Source organism: Megascapheus bottae, chromosome 19 (genome assembly GCF_031878675.1).
Source record: "Megascapheus bottae isolate mThoBot1 chromosome 19, mThoBot2.hap1, whole genome shotgun sequence".
NCBI classification, from domain to species: Eukaryota; Metazoa; Chordata; class Mammalia; order Rodentia; family Geomyidae; genus Megascapheus; species Megascapheus bottae.
The window spans coordinates 48005580-48018693 of record NC_143527.1 but is presented as its reverse complement, the minus strand read 5'-3'; the positions used below and the strand labels follow the sequence as shown (position 1 = coordinate 48018693).

The 13114-nt window shown below is 36.2% G+C and overlaps 1 protein-coding gene across 3 annotated transcripts in view; it reads left to right on the top strand.

The window, feature by feature from the left end:
* The window catches only part of Ankrd12 (ankyrin repeat domain 12), a 118884-nt gene extending 107776 nt beyond the window's left edge, over positions 1-11108 (top strand). For all 3 annotated transcript variants that reach the window (XM_090353528.1, XM_090353526.1, XM_090353527.1), the window contains 3 exons: positions 7903-8046; positions 10100-10195; positions 10820-11108. In XM_090353528.1, the coding sequence (XP_090209654.1) occupies positions 7903-8046; positions 10100-10195; positions 10820-11005 (426 nt within the window). In that variant the 3' untranslated portion in view covers positions 11006-11108. The remainder of the gene's footprint in view (positions 1-7902; positions 8047-10099; positions 10196-10819) is intronic.
* The last annotated feature ends 2006 nt before the right edge of the window (positions 11109-13114 follow it).

The following is a 13114-nucleotide window of genomic DNA, read 5'->3' as shown; positions in this document are numbered from 1 at the left end:
ACTTTCAGATATTTTCCTTATACTCTATCAGAAGTTTTATCAAAAGGAATGCTGAATTTTTCATAAGCTTTTTCAATGTAAATTGAGATGATCATATGATTTTTGCACTCGGGTCTGCTTATGTTTCACATTACATTTAACAGTTGCATAGGAAGGGTTCGTTTTAATCTGTCCATTTGTAATATACAGTGCATCTGGATCAGTTATTTCATTAGTCATTGACTCTTCTCCTACCTTCCGCTTCCCTTACCAGTCTCATGAAGTTTCTTTGTTTCATTTTTAATGTGCTGTGGAATTTAGTTAATAAATTTGTTGAAATATTTGCATCATTGTTCACCAAAGAAATTGATCTATATTTTGTGTGCCCTTATCTACATTGGAATGAGCATAATGCTTGCATCACAAAATTATTTCAGTCGCATCTTTTCTGTCTATTTCATAGGAAAGTTTGAGAAGTATTGGTATTCATTTTTCTTTAAAGATCTGATAAAGATCAACAGTGAATCCATTTGGGGGTTTTTGTTGTTAGGAGATGTATTGTATTGCTTCAGTGTTATTACTTATTATAAATCTGGTTAGGTAGTTTATATCATCTTGATTCAGTTTGGGCAGGTTATAGTCTTCGCTTCATTAATTTCTGCCCTGATTTTTGTTTGTTTGTTTGTTTGTTTTTGCCAGTTTTGGGCTTAAGCTCAGGGCCTGAGGACTGTCCTTGGATTTTTCTCAAGGCTAGAACTCTACCACTTAAGCCTCAGTACCACTTCTGGCTTTTTCTAAGTATGTGGTACCAAGGAATCGAACCCGGGTCTTCATGCATACTAGGCAAGCACTCTACCACTAGGCCAAACTCCCAGCCCTACCCTGATTTTTTTTACTGTTGGAATGTATCCATTTATAGGAGTTGGAGGTATGGCACAGGTGGTAAAGTGCCAGCCAGTGAGCAAATGTATCAGAGACTGAGTTCAAGTCCAAGTCTCAGGAAGAAGAACAAAACTATTCATTTTTACTAGATTTCCAACTTCATTGGTATAAATGTTTTATTTCAGTATAATTTTCAAAGTATGCTTTAAATTATTTGGTATAATTTACAAAATATTCTCTTATTTTTCTTTGGTATTTTTGTCATATTTCCTTCTGGGTTTTTTCCATTATTTCTTCCATGACCTATTAATTATTCAATGATATATAGTTTAAGGTATATATATTTCAGTATGTTCTGTAATATATTTTGCTAGGGAGTTCTAGTTATAATCATGATGATTTGATAGAATAAAGGTAATTGCAGTTTGCTTATATTTGCTAAGATTTGTTTTATGTGCTAAAACATAGACTGTTTTGGAAAAAGTACATAGGCTTTCAAGAACATTATGTACTATACACCAACTGGATGAAGTAACTCCATGGATGTCTGAAAGTCTACTTGGTCTATGATGCCATTTAATTCTGAGGTTTCCTTCTTTATTTTTTTGTTTGTTTGGATGCTATATCTATTGATGAGGGCAGGATATTGAAGTCTCCCACTATTATTACCCTGAGTTCTACCTGTGTTGGTTTAATGAACCAGAAATCTTCATTTATTGAACCTAGTGTTCCTGCTCTTGGTACATGTGTGGTAACAACTGTAATTTGCTTTTGATAGATTCTTCACTGTATTAATGTAAAGTGACCTTTGTTTCTTTGGATCTATTTGAGCTTAAAGTTTATTTTATCAGATATAAGTATAGCCACTCTTGCCTCAAAGTACATTTGCTACAAGAGCCTAATATTCAGAATACGCTTAAGAGCTCAATAAAGTAAGTCATCAAAAACTAAACTCACAAGGAAAAAAAAGCAATTTAGGTAATAAATTGGTTAATGACTTAAAGAGAGACTTTTCAGAAGAAACAAAAATGGCCAATAGACACATGGAAAAATGCTCCAACATCTCTAGCCATAAAGGAAATGCAAATCAAAACAAGACCAATTCCACCACCTAACCTCCATTAGAGCCAAGCTGGGCCTCTGAAGAAGGGCACCAGATGCCCACACATTTATGCTCCACCATGAACGAATAAGGCTGAACTGTTGCTACTGCCTGGACTGACAGTTGGGCAATTTTAAACTGATTTTTCTTTGGTTGCTTTAAGAATGGGCACACTAAATAATAAATATGTGTGATCTAAAAAAAATCCATACAATTTAAATGAATGCAAGATAAAAATGGAAACAAAGACAAACATTTATACATAACAGTATAAGAGTTTTTTAGTGTGTGTGTGTGTGTGTGTGTGTGTGTGTGTGTGTGTGTACACAACTTTCTTTGAGTTACAGGTTCTGTGGAGATCCCATGATCTTTCTAGACCTGAGTCTAGAAAGTATTTGGATAAGTTAGAATGGCCAGGATCAAGAAACTAATAACAACAGATGCTGGAGGGGATGTGGCCAGGAGAGATCACTACTACACTGTTGGTGGGAGTGCAAACTCGTTCATCCACTATGGAAAACAGTATGGCAGTTCCTCAAAAGACTAAACATAGAACTCCCCTATGACCCAGCAATTCCACTACTTGGCATTTACCCAATCGTCCAGAAACAAGGACATACTAAATCCACTAGCACAATGATGTTCATTGCAGCACTATTCACCATAGCAAAGATATGGAACCAACCCAGATGCCCCTCAGTTGATGAGTGGATCAACAAAATGTGGTATTTGTACACAATGGAATTCTGTGCTGCTGTCAGAAAGAATGGCATTGCCCCATTTGTAAGGAAATGGGAAGACTTGGGGGAAAAAATCATATTAAATAAAGTAAGCCAGGGCCGGGAGTTTGGCCTAGTGGTTAAAGTGCTTGCCTAGCATGCACGAAGACCCGGGTTCGATTCCTCGGTACCCCACATACATAGCAAAAAGCCAGAAGTGGTGCTGAGGCTCAAGTGGTAGAGTGCTAGCCTTGAGAAAGTCCAAGTAGAGTACTCAGGCCCTGAGCTCAAGCCCAGGACTGGCAAAAAAAAAAAAAAAAAAAAGAAAGTAAGCCAGACTCAAAGGAATATAGGCTCAGTGGTTTCCCTCATTTGTCATAATCAGTAGAAACCTTGGGCTTTCCTAGCAGAGATTTACAACAGAATAAAACCTAGATACATAAAGCCATATAGAATGACACTAAATGAAAGGACTTCCAGGATATGGAAACAAAAGCCATATAATGAGTGATTGTTATCCTTAATGTACTATGTTATCTCCCATCTCTTTTGCCATCCCTTGGTTATCTTATATTGTTACAGTATTTCACCTGGTTATCTGATATATTGTATATATGTGTATTAGTTATTTGAAGTTGGATAGGGAAGGGAAGAAAACAAGATGGGGGCAGGGGTGGGGGACCAAGACATGAGAAAGGGTATCAATGTATGTGAAGTAATGCACCTTGTATCTGGTGAATATAATGTAACCCTTCCATTAATTACAATAAAAATATATGAAAAAAAAAACAAAAAGAAAGTATTTGGATAGGGCCAGGAGTTTGGCCTAGTAGAGTATTTGCCTACCATGCGCATACACGTAGAAAAGCCAGAAGTGGCTCAAGTGGTAGCACACTAGCCTTGAGGAAAAGCCCAAGGACAGTGCTAAGGCCCTGAGTTCAGTCCCCGGGATTGGCAAAAAAAAAAAAAAAAAGGTATTTAGATAACAAATATTCTGTACAATTAAGTCTGAAAGGTTTTTTGCTACACTGTCTTTCTCTTCTAGGCAGGGATCGTGGAGCCATGGATGGCTCCCATGCTCACACTAGAATAGCTAACTCCTATGACATCACTGCCTTTGGTGGGTGTAATGACCCAAAAGTCCCTAAAGTCCAAACTTCCCAATACAAAACTTATGGATTTAGTTACTTATTTTTGTAATTTTCCATGTAACACTTTGAGATCACATGTAACTGCAATGGTGGAAAGGAAGCCTCAAATGAGGGAGGAAGACTATTGTTAGTAGGATTTTGAAAACAAATTAGTATGAAAATTTGGGGAAACATTGCTAACTGTAATATTCTAACAACTATAATATCACAAAATATTTGTGATTTCTATTGGTGATAGTTTCACATACTTACTCTGCTCTGGTTTATGAACTGCATTCATAGTTGGAAGCAATTCTAGTGAGAAGTAAATGAAAATAAAGATAGTATTTCTAGTTCAAATTCACCTTCCATCTACCACCATATATTGGCTTTTTGGAGGTGTGAGTACCTGAGTTAATAACTTTGTCCTAGTGTTATAGTCTCTGCAAAAGTTGATACCACTCAAAACGAAGTGAACAAGACCTATAGGCAGAGTCTGGTGCAATTCCTTAGAACTACCCCCTGTTCTACTTTGCCACCCCAGAAACTAGGAGAAAGCAATCCTCATAGCCTATCCTAAGGCTGTGCCCTAGGGGTCTCAAAACTTAACTGATCTATAATGGGGTATTTAATATTTAGATTATTAATTAAGCAGGATATCCCTATTTTCAGAGATGGGTATTTCAACTTTAGAAAACATTGCATGAAAAACTGTATTTCTCACATGGGATTTTCTTTCAGAATGTTTTAGTTCTTGCTCTTAATTTTGTACCAAACTGCAAGTAACTTTACAATGGTATTCATAATTATTTCTTCTTATTATCAGATCAAGTTTTTGGATACTTACCACTTCAAATTACACTTTAAATTTAGACTTACTATATAATAAGGATTAGATTTACTTTTGAGTATCATTTGTCACAATAGAAGTAATTTAGGGTGCTGAAGGTGTGGCTCAAAGTATAAAGCCCTCAAGAATGAGGCCATGAGTTCAAACGCTAGTACTGAAAAAAAAAAATTAACTGATTAAGGCTGAGTGCCAGTGGCTCCCACCTCCTATCCTAGCTGCTCAGGAGAACTAAGAATCACAGTTCAAAGTCAACAGGGACAGAAAAGTATAACTCAAGTGGTAAAATACTATAGAGTCATGTTTCTTTCTCTTTTCACTAAATTATAATATAGTTATTCTTAACAATAATATACATTTGAATATAATATGGCCTGCATTCTCAAGTGAAGGAAAAGTAAAGTACATGTCATTTGAAGGCAGACTGAGCAATGTGGTAGTAAGAACACAAGATATATCTTTTGTATTTTCACAATCTAACCACTTAGAGAAGGCCAACAAAATGAAGAATGTCATAATTCCTGGGGAGTCACTGCTCTGTCTTTTTGTATCTTTATTACATCCTCACCAGCCACAGATGGCAAGGTGATTCCCATTGATACTTTAAAAGAAAAAGAAAATATAGTTAGCAACCAATGTCACAAGTCTATACCTGGACCAAAATGGATTGAGATCTGCAGCTCTACTCAGAATTTTCACTCTCCTATCTGGAGAAGATTGTTCATTTCATTTTAATAGCTTTAGGAATCTGTCTTCCATAATTGGAAGTTTTGGACGACATATAATTCACTAATGCTGTATTGTATTTATTTCTGTGTAAATACTCTTTATAAAAGAGAAGCTGAGCCAGGCAGAGTGACTCATGCCTGTAATCATAGCTACTCAGAAGGCTGAGATTGGAGGATCAAGGTTCAAAGCCAGCCCGGGCACAAAAGGACCTGAGACTCTTATGCCCATTTAACCTCTAGAAAATGGGAAGTGTGACTTGGCTCAAGGGTAAGGTGATAGCCTTGAGCTGAAGAGCTCAGGGACAGCGTCCAGGCTGAGTTCAAGCCCCATGACCCACAAAAAAAAAAAAAAAATTGAGAGAGAGAAGCTGCCCAGCCACTTGCCTTATGCTTGTAACCCTACCTGCACAGAGAGGCTAAAATCTGAGAGTCATAGTACCAAGCCAGCCCCAACAGGAAAGTTCATGAGACTTATCTTCAATTAAACACTAAAAGAGGCATAAGTGGAGCTGTGGCTCAAGTGGTAGAATAATAGACTTAGGCAAAAAAAATCTGAAGGACAGTGCCCAGCCCCTGAGTTCAAGCCCCTAGATTGAAGGTAAGATACTCTTGAAATCTGCATGTTGTCAAGTAACTTCAGTTCAAAATAACTCTTAGGCCAAAGTGGCACATTTAGAGATGGCAAAGGATCAACTGATAAATGATAGGAAAGAAATATTAGATCCATGCAGTGCAGTATTATTTATTTATAGAAAGGAATGAAGTACCTTATGTTAGGAAAATGGAGGAAAAGAGAAGGAAGCTGACTAGAATCTCACCTTCAGTAAGCTAAATCATTCATGAGATATAGCAGCAAGGGGCACAGCCTTCCTGTGTGCTTGGAGACTATACAAAAAGTTGAAACAGGAGTTGGGTTTTTATGAAGTTTGAGCAGGGAGGCAGAGGTTAATGAAAAAGCCACTAGGTATAGAGCGGTAGAGACTTTGGGTTGTGCCCACAGTGGAATGTGGGCACACCTAAGCCAGGCTTAGGTAGATTGCAGGCAGTCTGTGCATATTTTTGGTGACTTACCTGACATCTATATGGGAAGACAGGATGGGGTCAGTCCTTCACCTTATCTGCTACAATATGAATGAATATACTAAGTGAAATAAAACAAATACAAAAATCTGTGACTGTTCAGTACAAGTAAATCCATATAGTCAAACTGGATTATTGGTTACCAGAAGGGTAGCTGCTTCTGAAAATGAGGATTTTTGTCTTTTTCTGGTGTTATGTATGTTATAGAATTAGCTGACGCTGGTTTAGTATCTTAAAGGCCTCTATACATTTTTATTGTTGTTTATTCCAGTACTGAGGCCTGAACTCACTTCTCAGAGCTCTTACTTTGCTTTTGCCATCGAGACTAGTGCTCTGCAACTTGAGCCACAGCCTCCTTCCACTTCGGTTTTTTTTTGTTTTGTTTTGTTTTGTTTTTGCCAGTCCTGGGCTTGAGCTCAGGGCCTGAGCACTGTCCTTGGACTTTCTCAACGCTAGAGCTGTACCACTTGAGCCTCAGCACCACTTCCAGCTTTTTTCTATGTATGTGGTACCGAGGAATCGAACCCGGGTCTTCATGCATGCTAGGCAAGCACTTTAACCAGTAGGCCAAACTCCCGGCCCCTCACTTCCAGTTTTTTGTTAGTTAATTGGAGACAAGAATTTCATGGATTTGTCTGCCCAGGACAACATGGCTACCATCCTGAGATCTCAGAATCCTTAGAAGCTAGGGTTTAAGGTGTGAGTCACTGATGCCTAGCTCACCATACACTGAAAAGAAGAGAAAAGGAAGGAAGGAGAGAGAGAAAGTGGGGAAGGGAGGGAGGGAGGGAGAGGGAAAAGTTTTGAAAAGAAAGTACCAGATTTAAGCCAGGCACAGTGGCACACACCAGTAATCCTAGATACTCAGAAGGCTGAGATCTGAGGATTGTAATTCAAAGCCAACCCAGGCACTAAAGACTGTGAGACTCCAGTTAATCACTAGAAAATGGGAAATGGGGCTGTGCCTGAAGGGGTAGGGCTGTAGGCTTGAACTGAAGAGCTCAGGAATAGTGCCCAGACCCAGCATTCAAGCCCCATGACTCACAAAAAAAAAAAAAAAAAAAAAAAAAGTACCAACTTTAAAAGTGATGATCTACTTGGGCCCAGAGTTTGGTCTAGTGGTAGAGTGCTTGCCTAGCATGCACAAAGGACCCAGGTCTGATTCCTCAGTACCACATACATAGAAAAAGCTGAGAATGGTGCTGTGGCTCAAGTGATAGAGCTCTGGCCTTGAGAAAGCCCAAGGACAGTGCTCTGGCCCTGAATTCAGGCCCAGGACTGGCAAAAAAGAAAAAGAAAGAAGAGATCTACTTTTAGAACTAGGAAAGTTTAAATTTCTCAAGCCTGCAGTGAAGGTAAATTTACTCTGAGATTAAGATTATTTAGCATTCTTTAATTATTATTTTAATTGATTTTTGTTCATTTGTGCAACTAGGAGAAACTTATTGTATCCAATGAACAAGAAGTTCTAAGAGTTCATTACAGAGCTGCAAGAACATTGGCAAATCAAACACTGCCATTTAGTGCTTGCACTGTCTTATTGGATGCAGAAGTATACAATGTGCCCTTGGACTCACAGGTAAAGCGTTTTTTGATATATGTACATATACATAGTTTTGCCAAGAAATATACCTCAGGTGTTTTCCAAATATATTCCCACATAAGAAAGTTTAACTGAACCATTATTAGAGCTAGAAGAAAAGATACTGAGACTCTTATCTCCAATTAACCTCTAGAAAACGGGAAGTGGGGCTTGGCTCAAGTGTAGGGCAGTAGCCTTGAGCTGAAGAGCTCAGGGACAGCATCCAGGCCCATGATCCATGAAAAAAAAGAAAAAAGAAAGTTCAGGTTTTCTGAAGAAATTGTTACATAATTGTGTCTTTAGAAAGAACTATTTGACTCTCTCAGAAAGATAAATGAAAACATATTATTGATAGAGAGCTTAAGAAAGAATGTACAACCTCATGTAGGTTGAGGAGGAATTTTCAAAAATAAGTGATTTGGGTAGTAGTGTACTTGCCTAGCCTGCAGAAGGTCCTAGGTTTGATCCCAGTACTGGGGAGAAAGGGAAAGAAGGATAGAGAAGGATGAAGGACAGAAACAGGGAAGAAGAGGGAGGAAATTGTCCCAGTAAATTTATGATCTTAAAATCAGAAATGAAACAATCATCCTAATCCCTAAGGAAGTGGAGGAAAAAAATACATTCTTGGATTTCTTGGGCTTGAGAAAAACATCTCCTATTTTTCACTTGGGTATGACTCAAGTATTAGAGCACCCTACCAACTTTGAGGCTCTAAGTTCAAACCCTAGTACTACACAGGGGAAAAAAAAACGGGAAATGGGCCAGGAGTTTGACCTAGTGGTAGAATGCTCGCCTAGAATGCACGAAGACATGGGTTTGATTCCTCCGTACCAGATACATAGAAAAAAAGCTGGAAGTGGTGCTGAGGCTCAAGTGGTAGAGCTCTAGCTTTGAGAAAGTCCAAGGACAGTGCTCAGGTTTTGAGCACAAGTCCAGGACTGGCAAAAAAAAAAAAAAAAAAGAAATGTCCTATTGAGGGAAAGTTGGAAAATTCATATGAAACCAAAGAAATTATTGCTTTATATTTCATTTCCTTTTCTTGGATTTCTGCCTTTCCTAAAAGTAAAATGATACAAATTTTCTAGTATAAAAGGGTTTTCATTATTATATATCTGTCTCAAATATTCTTAGTGGTCGAGATCACTTGATTTTAAATGCTTGAAGTGCCAAAAGGTGAAACTTATTGTCTTGACTCAGAAATCTATTCTAAAAGCATTTCAATATTTTTAGAAAATTAAATAAGAACACCCTTTTATAGCTGACTTTGGAATAAGATCCGAGTTTCAGGCTTCTCGTGAGAATGATCTCTGAGAAGCAAAGGCAGGGATGTCTGCACATGTTTAGTCAAGATTTGGGTAATCTACCCACCTGCTTCTCTGTCACACTTTCTTCTTTTTCAAAATAAAAATTTGTAATATTATTAAAAAGTGATAAAATGTAAAGTAACCAAAAACTCTTCATTGAACACCACAGGTGAAATAATTTCTAAGAATGAGTGGTGTGACCCCAATGTGATGCCCAGACCTTACTACACCATGTTGGTAAATGGCAGTAGTAGTAGTGTTTACCTGTATGTAACAGAATTGAGATGAAGACATTGGGCACACTCTCCATTCTCAAAACAAGTTTGAGAGAGATACTATTAAATAGAAAACTGAGAGTACATAGTCCAAAGTAATATTTACACAAAGATGCACAGGGATGAAATTCTGAATCAGCCTATGTTAATCCCAAAACTGATATTTAAGAATTGATGTAAATTTTTATGAGCACCTCAAAAATTGATTCTGGAAGGAATGTCAGGGTACAGACAGCTGTCTCCCACCTTTTTCTCCCTACATACAATAAACTTCAACATCAAATTTGGTATTTGGGATCATGGCTCTAGTGGTAGAGCACTTGCCTAGCAAACACAGGCCCTGAATTCAAGCCCTATACTACAAAAGCTAGGGATTGTAGGCTAGAGTCACCAGTACCAGACTGGCATAATGATTTTTTTAAGTAGCTTATCCCACTTCTATATTCAACTGAATGTAATGCTCTTTTTTAGTCTGATGACAGTAAAACTTCTGTGAGAGATCGCTTTAATGCAAGACAGTTCATGTCCTGGTTACAAGATGTGGATGATAAATTTGACAAACTCAAGGTATGTCTGTTCACAAGTCAATTTATATAAATGTTTTTTCTTCCTCAGAAAGTGCTACTCTTAGGTATAAATAAAGAAAAAAAAATACTGAAGGCTGGGAGTTTGGCCTAGTGTTTAGAGTGCTTGCCTAGCATGTTAGATTCCTTGGTACCACATACATAGAAAAAGCTGGAAGATTGAGCTGAAGAGCTCAGGGACAGCACCTAGGCTCAGAGTTCAAGTCCCATGACCGACCAAAAAAAGTAAAAAAGAAGAGAAAGCCCAAGGACAGAGGATAGTGCTCAGGTCCTGAATACAAGCTCCAAGACTGGCAAAAAAAAAAAAAAATACTGATTAGCCATGAATTTTCACACTGGGCCACAATTAAGAGGGTAAAAAAAAATAAAGACCATTTAAGGACAGATGTGATATAGAAGGTCAAACTGCCATGCAAACAGTGATTTTCACTTTGTTTTTATGTCTTATGATAGTGCTAAAATAATGAAGGAGTAGGAGAATGGTGAGAAAAGGATAATTTGAGTCCTTTTTATGCTTCTAATGATTACCTTAGAAGTTAAACTATGAATGACATTAATTTTAAACAGAGAAAATTTAAATGAATAAACAATTTTTCTCTTCCTTTAGACCTGTCTTTTAATGAGGCAACAACATGAAGCTGCAGCTCTAAATGCTGTCCAGAGATTGGAATGGCAGCTGAAACTTCAGGAACTTGATCCTGCCACCTATAAATCTATCAGTATTTATGAAATCCAGGAATTTTATGTTCCTCTGGTTGACGTTAATGATGACTTTGAATTGACTCCTATATAGCACTTGGTACTTTTCTTACAGTGTCATCCTAAAGTGATGATACTCAGGCATTATACTATGTAATACTGCCTTTCAACAAAATACAGATATTATGCCTTTACAATTGTCCATTAAATTAAAGTTGGATATGTAGTAAACACTGTCATTTTATAAAAACTGAAAAATATTTTCAATCTTAAGTCCAAACAGTTTCTAACAGAAAACTATTATTTATATTGGTGAAAGGTAACTATTGCATTAGAGTATTATGGCATATTGTAATAGATACTAAAATAGCTGAGGATATCTGCTAACAGCGCTGGAAGTTGTTAGCATGCTAGGTAACAAGGTGACCACTAGCATTCAAATCTCTTTCAGGTTTTATTAAAAATATTTCAGTAAGTGACAAGGTTCAATTCCTACCAAATAGTTTGTAATGGGAAGAAAAACTTGGGACAAAATTCTTCAGTTTATTATCTGTAAATTAATTGTACAGGTTTTCTTTTGAAAGTTTTAATATTGTCTTCCTTTTTAATAACTTATTTTATATATACTGTGCAGATGTACATCTTGTAATTAATGGTTAAAATATATACAAAAGGATTGGTAGTCAAAGAATGTACAAAGAAGTAACTGTAAAACTGTTTTGTCTGTTTTATTGGACCAAAGTTGGGGGTTTTTTTTGGAGTGTCATAGCAGTGTTCAGATAGCAAAACCTTTAAGGCATGCATGTATTTGAGTTAGCTTGTGTTCATCCTCATAACTGTAAAGATGGTGGTTTAGTTGATTGCATGCTTCCTATAATTTAACTCTAACCACGATTGATGCCTGGGACAGTGTGAGATGTTTCATAACATGTTCCTGTGAGAGAATCTGTGACTTACTGTGTTTGACACATTATGTAGAATTAGTCATACAAAAAAATTTACCTTGCTCCATCTTGCAGGAGAGCCTGGAACAGAAAAATGCCTTTGATTGAAATTCTGAAATGTATATGTCTATTTTAATATTCAACTATGAAAGGATTTGTGAATATATGTAAATATGTTTAATAAATTCTATTGGTCTTGTTAAATCATTGTAAAACTTTTTTACATTGTTTAAATTTAATGTTTTAAGCTTAATAACCTTTGCACTTTTAAAGTAAAAACTGGGCACTCAAATCAAAAACCATAGTTGGTAATCAAAATAAGTAAAAAATATTCTTAGGAATATTCCAATCAATCTCTGAAATATTTATTAAAATTGATTATGTTGTATTTTTCCTTGTATCAAGATGCCAGACACATAATTTGCAAAAATTTATAATTAAAATAAGGTTCAGTATGCTTTTTACAATAAAACAATTAGGTATGTTCTCAGAAATAGGTATATTCTCACCTATAATATGATATAGAGTAAATATTTTAAAATATTTGAAATCTAAAACCTGCTGCTGACCTTATAAAACATTTTTAAAGGAAAATTAAATTAGTGTTACACTTTTCAGAAGTACATAGAATAAAATTTAGGAAACTTGCCACCATGCTTTCCTATGAAATAATTACTAGGTATTTTATATTCTGATAGAGAAAAATGGAAAGAATATACAAAAAATGAAGCTTAAATTCAACTTGCAGTTTGGATATCCCTTCTAATGGGAAAGAATCTAAACATTTTTGAGTGCAAAGGTTTTTATTAAGCTGGGGGATTTTTGAATTTTTACTTTTATATTTTTGTTATTACTGTACTTGGCATGCACAAAAAAAGCAGCCCAGATGAAAAATATACAGTGCAAGAACTTACTTATTATAAAGGTTGGATATAGTCTTCTTTAGAAATTTAGGTGAGAGATTTTGGCTTTTTTTATTGGATAAAAGGGCCAAAAAGTCAGGGTAGATTTTGAAGCACTGTTTTGGTTTTGTTTTTGTTTTTGTTTTCTTTTTCAGTTAACTTTATTAAGGCTGGGAACATTAAAACTTAATTTATAAAAGCAATACTTTTTAATACGAAAAATAAGACAATGTTTGTTTATACTTTAGCCTAAAAATGTAACTGACAAGACCATGTGGCAAATAAGATAAAAAAAATCCAGATTACTAAATATTGGGTTATAGAAAACAAAAAAGGAGTAAACTATAGAGCACTTTG